Source organism: Nanorana parkeri, unplaced genomic scaffold (assembly GCF_000935625.1).
Source record: "Nanorana parkeri isolate BGI_ZX_2015 unplaced genomic scaffold, ASM93562v1 scaffold2067, whole genome shotgun sequence".
NCBI lineage: Eukaryota > Metazoa > Chordata > Amphibia > Anura > Dicroglossidae > Nanorana > Nanorana parkeri.
The window spans coordinates 139,426-149,253 of NW_017308335.1; the positions used below are offsets into that span (position 1 = coordinate 139,426).

A 9,828-nucleotide genomic window follows, 5' to 3' on the forward strand; every position below is an offset into this window, starting at 1 on the left:
CCCCCCCCCCAATCATTTCTGTAAAGTAATTCTTCTAATGGTTTATTAGGGGACACGGGGACAGAAGGATTGTGAGATGGGTAATATTTCTGAATTAAACACTAGCAAATAAAAGCTCATAGACAGCCAGTCTATAACCCCTCACACTTCCCTTTATGCTTCCGTTTTTGCTAGTCCTTAGTAGAATTGATATCTTCTCTCCCCAGAGAGAAAAAAAACTAATTTTACTTAACATTTATTTATTTTCATCAAGATATTTAATCTCTAGTCAAGAATATTCATGAAATGCAGAGCAATGAAAGCTAATTTTGCAGTTTTCCCAGATCATTTGTTTCTCAGCGCTGCCTTGAAGGCTGTACCTGGACCCTACCATGATAAGGATACAGGGCTGCCCTGTAATATGGTCTGTCTGCACAACTCCTAACAGACCTCCATGATGTTCTGGCACAACTCCTATCTCGGAGTAATTATGTTCCAAAAAAATAATGCTTTCAAGGTTTCTACTCAAACCAGTTTACCATCTACAGATCAAAAGGCTTAATTCAACCTATTCTGGATCTAAAGGTTCTGTCCTCTGTGTACATTCTAGGGTTAGAAAATTGGCTAGCAGCTTTCCTCAGCTGTCAATGTCTGTACTCCAGGGAATGGTATCTTCACCAGTAGGTGTTTCACGATCTATATCACAGGTGAGGAACGCTGGTTGTGGACCTCTTGGCCTCCAGATTCAACAAGCAGATAATTTTTGTCTTCAGGTCCAGGGATTCTCTAGCCATGGCAGTGTATGCTCTGGTGACTCTATAGGATTAACCTGATCTGTGCCTTACCTCTAAAACTCCTTCCTCATGTGCTCCACAGGATCAAGATGGAGAGTGTTCCGGTGATTCTAAATGCATTGAATTGGCCCAGGCTGATGTGGTACTAAGACCTCATCAGACTTCTGACAGAATCTCTGTGGGCTATTCCAGATTACTTGGATCTTCTGTCCCATGGACCAGTATACCACCCTTCAAGGTCGCTTGCTTTGATGGAATAACTGTTGAAGCCCAGGTCCTAAAGGATAGGGGCCTATCCAATGTTGTTATTACTACACTTCTCAAAATCTAAGAAATACACCTTTCTCAAGGTGTGTGGTTTGCAGCACTTTGGCTTAGCTGCCATTCCACCCACCTGTGATTCCTCCTTTGTATGAGCAGACTGTGCAATGTTACTCACTACCCCCAGGCTCCCTCCTATAACCAAACAGGGAGCATCATCTGAGAGAGTCAGATGGGAGTTTCCTGTTTCTGAGTGATGATGTCATCCCACTCAATATTTAAACTGCTCAGTGCAGTCTGACCTGGTCCTTGTGTGGTTTTACCAGCTAGTGCATTCTTGCTGCTCTGTGAATCCTGATTCTGTGTATGACCCGATCCTGGCTGACGTTCTTCTCTGGTTCCTGCTCCTGGCTTGTTCCTGACAACGTTGATCTCCGTGTTCCTGATCTGGCTTATAAACTACCCACTCCGGCTCCTGACCTTGGCTTCTTCCTGTTTATGATTTTTGCTTGTTCCTGTTGACATTTTTCTTAATAAAATATTTTTAACTAGCACCTTATGCTTGTCTGGTTTTCAATGTGCTCTGACATTAACACACCTAAAAAGCTTCACTTGGTGCATGCAAGGAATTTCCACCCAACAAGGTACTCTGTAGGACGCATCCGGACTTTGCTTTAATACATTCTGTATCAACATTTGGCATTGCGTACTATCAAAGGACAAATCTTTGCTTTAGTGATTCTTTTTTAAAGACATCTTGTCTCATTCTTTGGTGAAAGCTTTGTTTAGCATGTTGCTCACATAGCTCCACCTGTACATTCATCTGTGACTCTATGGGATCTCAACCTGGTTCTTTTGACTCTTCGTAATCTGCCCTTTAAACCTATCAGAGATATTTCTATGTGCACGCTCACCCACAAGGTTGCCTCTCTTATAGCTATCACCTAAGTGGGCAGCCCTCTTTGTAAAGAACTCTTTCCATTTTTACACAGAGACAAAGTTGTCTTGAGGCCTGGGGTCTCCTTCATACCCAAGATGGTTTCTTCTCTTCACTTAAACCAGGACATTGTACTTACATTTCTCTGTCCTAACCCATTACATCCCAAGGAGATTTTCTCCACTGTTTAAATATTGTATGAGCTGTTCAAGTTTCACTCTCAACCACTATTTCAAACATCAGGCTGACATTGTGCAGAGTCCCCACAAGGGGCAGCCTGGCTTTTGATCCACAGTTCCTAGATAAATAAATGCATCTTGGGCTTTTCATCATCAAGAATCTGTTTCCCAGATTTGCAAGGCTGCCAGCTGATCTTCTATTCACATGTTCGCTAAGTTTTACCAGGTGGATATTCAGGCCTCAGCTTATGCCAACTTCAGATGTAAGCTCCTCTAGGTGGCTCTCTAAGCTGCACCTAGCCTGCAGTTTACATATTGTGTTTTTGGCACATGTTAGCATTTTGTTTGCTCTGTTTCCTACTGCTCAGTTACTCAGGACTACTTTTGGGTGTCCCATATGTCTCAGAATCCTTCTGACCCTGTGTCCCCTAATAAAAGAGAAAGAAAACAGGATTTTTGACTTGCTGTAAAATCCTTTTCTTGGGAGTCCATTAAGTACCACAGGTCCCACTGCACTTATCTTAAAATCACCTATTTTATAATCACTCCTACTAAAGCTTTTGCACAAAACTGGGAGGGGTTGTATTCTGGCTGACTGGCAGCTTTTATTTGCTAGTGGACAATTCTCCTGTATGCAGCAATTTTTATCCCATACATCTTAGAATCCCTCTGACCCTATGTTCCTTAGTGAATTCTAAGAAAGATTTTATGGCAGGTCAAAACAAAAATCCTATTCAAAAAAAAATATTGAAATTCTTGCCTGGCAATTTTATGGAATTATATAATCGAATATTGAATATATATATACACACACACTATATTACCAAAACATTGTTAACGCAACATTGGATTCAGGTGTTCCGTTAAATTTCCTTGAAACTAAATATTCCACGGTCAACTGTTCGTGGTATTAAAACAACGTGGAAGCAACTGGGAACCACAGCAACTCAGCCACGAAGTAATAGGGCACGTAAAATGACAAAGCAGGGTCAGTGCATGCTGAAGCGCACTGTGCGCAGAAGTCGCCAACTGTCTGCAGAGTCAATAGCTACAGACCTCCAAACTTCATGTGGCCTTCAGATTAGCACAATAACAGTGCATAGAGAGCTTCATGGAATGGGTTTCCATGGCCGAGCAGCTGTATCCGAGCCTTACATCACCAAGAGCAATGCAAAGCATCGGATGCAGCGGTGTAAAGCACGCCAACGCTGGACTCTAGAGAAGTGGAGATGTGTTCTCTGGAGTGACGACGAATCATGCTTCTCTCTGGCAATCCGATGGACGTGTCTGGGTTTGGCGGTTGCCAGGAGAACGGTACTTGCCTGACTGCATTGTGCAAACTGTACAGTTTGGGGGAGGGGGGATTATGGTGTGGGGTTGTTCTTCAGGGGTTGGGCTTAGCCCCTTAGATCCAGTGAAGGGAACTCTTAAGACATCAGCATACCAAGACATTTTGGACAATTTCATGCTCCCAACTTTGTGGTAATAGTTTGAGGATGGCCCTTCCCTGTTCCAACATGACTGCGCACCAGTGCACAAAGCAAGGTCCATAAAGACAGAAATGAGCGAGTTTGTGGTGGAGGAACTTGACTGGTCTGCACAGAGTCCTGACCTGAACCCGATAGAACACCTTTGGGATGAATTAGAGCGGAGATTGCGAGCCAGGCCTTCTCGTCCAACATCAGTACCTGACCTCAAAAATGCGCTTCTGGAAGAATGGTCAAACATTGCCATAGACACACTTCTAAACCTTGTTGAAGCTGTTGTAGCGGCAAAGGGTGGGCCAACTTAATACTGAACCCTATGGACTAAGACTGGGATGCCATTAAAGTTCATGTGCATGTAAAGGCAGGTGTCCCAATACTTTTGGAGTCTTCAAGTACTTGGCAGACTCTGCAGACTGTCTAAATGAGATGTTGTTGCTGATAGGACAGAGGGAGGAGAGGGGTGTGTACCACCTCTGAGTCATACAGGTCTATTTCTGGCTATAAGAAAGAGCCTTCCCAAAACAAAGAGCTTGCATAAAGCTTATTACATGCTTGCTGCAAGTGTTAAATAATAATATTTATAGCAATATCTTATATTTATGTAACTAAAAAGAAAATGTATTAAAAAAACAATATCCACCCCTTTAAATATTCATTCCAGGCTATTTTACCATCTAACATGTGATAAACAACATAACATTGTGATAAACAACATAAATTGATCCATGCAGTCAGGATTTTCTAAGTTATTAACTGAAGAAATATCAGACTTTCAGCATCTCTTTAGCTATATGGTTTGCTAGAATAGTAAAAACAGCCTTAACTCCAAAAGTTAAAAAATACACAATGTTTTTTCAGAAAAATATTATTATTACATATCTTACCTTAAACTAATTTGTGATGCTAATTCATGTTTTCACTTGTTTGATGTTCAATGTTGTGATCATTGTATTTCATATAGGATTTGTAAATGTTCCCTCTAGCGGACAAGTGTTTATCATGAAATGTGATCATCAACCCTCTTAAACAACAGTTAACTAAAACTGCCAATAAATATACCACCCACCACTCCATTCAGTCACCAAGAGTGGGAATAGGAAGCCCTGTGTAAGCTCTATTTGCACTTTTGCTGTCAAATTTGAGAAACGTTCTCTATATGTAAAGAAAATATTCTTACCTTTTTAGATGTTTTGTTAAATCAGGCAAGATGGCTGATTCCTGGTTTTTCTTAGCCCTTTCACTCTAGGCTGTCCCAATGGAAAGTCTTGTGACAGAAATTTGAGGATTGAGTGCATCTGATAAGCTTCATTAACATACAATGGGCTAACCAGCTCAGACCCCCCACCTCTTACAGCCGCTTCGAACATTTCAAAGACATAGAAACAAGAAGACATTTTAACCCTTAAAACCCTAACCCAAGTAAAAGCAATTCAAACTGCAAGAAGCATTTTTACTTCTTTTTTTTTTTAGCTTATGCTATGTGAATGGGAACATGTAACAAATATCAAATAGGTGTTATCCCAATTTGGCTGCGAAAGTGGAAATACCTGTGTGTCATAGCCCCTGATTTTAAACATCAGTATTTGATTTTCAAACCGTCTCTGTACTACACGAGGACACAAAGAGGTAGTCAGAAGTGTTGCTCCTGTAATATAATACCTGTCCAACATATTGGAAAATTGCCCTGAAAGCTGGGTGGAGCTGTTCACTGGTGACGTGTGTAGGATACAAAAGCACCATGTGCTCACCACTGACCACAACTCATGCCACTGCTCCTGCCAGCCATGAGAGGATGGGTGAATGTACCCCTGCCTATCATTCTCATTCAGATATCTACCCATCTATGGCTAGATCTTGGCCATCTTGCATTAATACTAGATTGCATATGTAATGAACAGATATTTCTGCGCCATATGCATATTTATAGTTGCAAATTCTAAACTTTAAGTTTTTAGAGATTAGTTACTTTAAGTTGATCGCATATATATATGTGATCATATAGAGTATATCATATATTTGTGTTTATATTTAAAAGAAATGTAAAAAAAAACCTGTAGTTTCCTTTGAAATAGTTACTCATGCCATCATGTTGATCTCTTCTCCCAAGTGGCCAGGGCTGTTTTGTGCTGAATTAAACTTTCTCATTTAAAGCCTATGTAACTATGTTACAAAGGCCATAGGGACAGTGTAACATTTTGTGTAAAGGTACAGTGTAACATTTTGTGTAAAGGTTCTGTCCACTCTGTACAGAGGAGAAAATGGAAACTTTCAATTTTCTAGCACAGAAATGGCAGAAATGTACCTTCATTAGGTGTGACAAGCATGCAGGAAAATTGTTGAATGGAGACAAACTATAACTCCTGTCAATGTACATGTGCCACTTACTTAGGGCATAGGGAACTTGGGGATACCACTTCCTGAAACTCACACGATGAGCTGTATTTCTGAACAGTCAGCTATAACATTAACCCCTTCATGACTGAGGCCCTTTTTTCAATTTTTGCACCCATGTTATATTCCACATTTTAGGCCTGAAAATGACGTAAAACCCCCCAACATTATATATAAGATATTTAACTTATTATGTATCACTCGGCTGTAGATCCTCAAATCATCTCTGAATTCATGCTGACACTGTCCTTCCTTCTGGAGGGGGGCTACTTTTTGTTCCCCATGGTCCCTGTGTGTGTTGTAAAGTATCCACTACTCCAAGCTCGCTCCCGTGATGGACTTCAATCTCACATGTAGATTACTAATTTGTATTGAGATTGTAGCCCATCAGCGGAACAAGCTTGGAGCGGTGACTACTTTACAACACACACAGGGACCATGAGGAACAAAAGTAGTTCCCCTCCAGAAGGAAGGACAGTGTCAGCACCAGTTAAGAGATGATTTGAGGATCTACAGCCGAGTGATACACAATGTTTATTGTTGTTAATAGTTAGGGTACTTGAATGTATTTTTAGGATTGCACCCCTGAGTTAAAGTGTCACTTCCATTAACTGATTCTCATTGAAACAACAACGTATTTCCAAATTACTTGGCATCATACAGAAGGTAGGGGGCTAGAGGCAATTCCAAATTGAGCAGGATTTTGGGAACGGCTCTATGTATTTACAGTTGCTCTTACCTACAGTAGTAATATGTTATATGTTCCCTTTTTTAAAGTGAATTTAGGTCCTAAAAGCTGGCATTCTAAAATAATGCTAACGTGTGGGCACATTGAGGTACCTGCAAGTACTTTTGGTTTTCTTTAAATCTTTCTGTGGAGCTCTCAAATTCTGTCTACATTGGCAGTAAGCCATGCCCACTACCAATACTAAACCCTGCTTGTAGCCATTCAACAGTTCCAGGCTAGAATCTCTGCTGGTCTTTGAGTTTCCGGCAATGAGCTTTGAATGTGAACAGCAGTTGAGACACAGGATATAGATTGGAAGGTTGGAAATACATGCTGTCTCTGCTTCATAGAGTAAAGTAAACCAGTAGAGGCAAAGCATAGGTTTGCGTTCATCTTATACCACGATATATGCAATCATTGCAGATACAGATTCAGATAATAGCCCAAAATCCTTTTCATTACTCTGGACTATATATTCAGTTTATTAATGATTTAGTCTACAACATTTTTCAGATATTTATAATATTCCAGCATATATTAGCATTAGTGTTTGATCTGTTTATCTGTATCTGTTCTCTCACTCTGTAATTTTTTGTAATGTCATTTATACCTTTGTCCCCCTATTGCTTTACCTCTTAGTGGCTTGTACATAGAAAAAATACTGTCTTCGTTTTATAAAATGCATTTTTGTTAGCCCTGCAACTTGTACCCCGTGGATTTAAAGCTTGCAAAGCCATAGTACAGTTCATCTGGTTGCCAGTATCTAGCAAATGCCATGTTTTCCTGTTGGTTACATGTACTGCAATTACCAAATTTTACTATGCTTTAGTGAAATTTGGAAATGTTTGCACCCAGCTAGCAAATCATTTTCTAGTGTGTTTGCATCTAGCAAATATGCCTGTCCATACCTTACATATTTGCTGATTGAACATTCCAGGTCTAGTAATGATCCTATGGGCAACTATAGATCATTATGGAATGGCAAGTTTCTCTAAGTAGTTAAATTCCGCTTAGAAATTGTATTGTTTTTCCAGAGTGGTTATTATTTTCACCTAATTAAAAAAGTGTTGTGTTCCAACAGGGAAGAAGAACTCCATTCTCCAGCAACGGTTTCAAAAGGAGCTCAACACAGGAATATTCAACAACCAGGAGAGCGAGATACTGAATCAGATTGTGAAACAGGACAGGGAAATGATAGAGGGGGCTCCCTCAGTTAGCTACCAGCAACTTCCAGCTCTGAATTCTAGTACCAGCTCATCACTGAGAATGAGGACCCAATCCCCCCCTGTTTATACTGCTAACAGTCTGTCTCATGGAAATCTACAATCTCCCACACCAAGTCCACAGACACCCCAACAAGCGGCTATGTTTTCACCATCTTTCTCAACAGCTGCTTGCAGTCCTTCAGTACAAAGTCCACTGACAGGTCGAACATTTCAGTACAGTACCCCCACGGCTTCACAACTTTCATTATTACAGCAGCAACAGCAACAGCAGCAGCAGAAATCTATGTCTGGTTCATCTTCTGTCAATGAAGCTAACAAGAGCAGTCAAGCTCTACCAAACTCTAACCTGAGTAGAGAAGTGAGGCCTCTCTCTGCTTCGCAGCCTTCTTTGCCCCATGAGATCTCCCCTCTAGTGACTAAGCCACACCCAACCGTAGGGGAGTCATTGGCCACCCTACCACAACCAGTATCAAATGTGCAGCCTTCAGGTGCTCAGTCTGGAAGCCGAAGCAATGTCCCTCCCCGGGTGGCCCTGTTTCGACAGATGTCTTCAGGAGCTTTACCTCCTGCAAGGGTTGGGGCACCAACTCAACCATCCACCCCAGCCCCAGCTCCCAGCAAGGATTCCACCACAGGAGCAAGTGCAGACACAGACACAGACAAACCACGTTATGCTTCAAATTTATGATGCCTCTTACCTGTACATAAAGACAACACTGAATTAAACTGAAAACATCCCAAAAAACAGTTTTAATCGATAGAATCCTAATATCTATTATGAAGAAAACATTTAGATGGCTCATCCGTACATAAAGAATGTAAAAAATAAAATAAATATATATATATAAATAAATATATATATATATGAACTGATTAGCACTAAAACTACTATGAATATACATTCATATACATATATGTGTCTTCCTTTTATTTTAAACATTAAAAACATTTTTGTAACTTTTTTTTTTTCTCTTTGAGTAGACATTTCCAATTCAATTCATCCAATTTTCTTAATTATCAGGAGGGAATTATATTAACATACAACTCGAAATTACCATCATTCAAAATGACTGGTAATTATTTGCATTTTTTCCTCATCTTGTACATTCCAATGTCACAAAAAAAAAAAAAACATGAATGCATAATATGTCATAGATCAGTGCCTGTCCATCCATTAATATAGCACATATGTTACTGCTAGATTAGATTTAATAATCACCATTTGTTTCATGTTAACGTTAAACCTAAATAGTGCATATTTGCCAACATTTCCAGATCAAAATTGTATCACGTGGCCTGGCCTCTGATCTCTCCGGCTCTGCAATTGATAACCTAACCCCTCTCAGAATTGACCCACGATAATAGATAAAGACAAAGTCCAGCAATCCCCAGCCAGAGGTCAGGGCAATGCCGAGAAATGGAGGACTGTTGGCAAGTATGTAGGTATTTTGGTAGATCCATTTATAGTCATTAGGGGTCTTCTTGGAAAAGGCAAAGACACCCAGAATCCCATGATGAAAAGCAAAGCACCAATCTTTGCACATGTGTACCTATGTTTCCAACTCCAGGAATGCCTATCTTCATGAAAGTGCAGTTCATTGAGGCACATTTCAAATTTTAGGGAAGTATGAAATAAGCTGGTTTGATCAATTATTTCCTGAATCTGGCTTTCATGCTGCAGTCAGACCTCTCTACAAAGAAAGACAATTATTATTATAACATGGTACAGGGTGGGAACACCATATCTACACAGCGGGGGTGATTTACTAACCTAAACACACGCACGTACTAGGTGCGTGTAATTTTTACACAGCAAAACGTATTTATCAACCAAAAAGTCTCTAAAA

At 40.2% G+C, this 9,828-nt stretch overlaps 1 protein-coding gene across 1 annotated transcript in view; it reads left to right on the forward strand.

Moving 5' to 3' along the window:
* LOC108800574 (potassium/sodium hyperpolarization-activated cyclic nucleotide-gated channel 1-like) overlaps positions 1 to 8,774 on the forward strand; it is a 146,272-nt gene extending 137,498 nt beyond the window's left edge. The window contains exon 6 of the mRNA XM_018572556.1: positions 7,837 to 8,774. Coding sequence (XP_018428058.1) covers positions 7,837 to 8,669 — 833 coding nt within the window. The 3' untranslated portion in view covers positions 8,670 to 8,774. The remainder of the gene's footprint in view (positions 1 to 7,836) is intronic.
* The last annotated feature ends 1,054 nt before the right edge of the window (positions 8,775 to 9,828 follow it).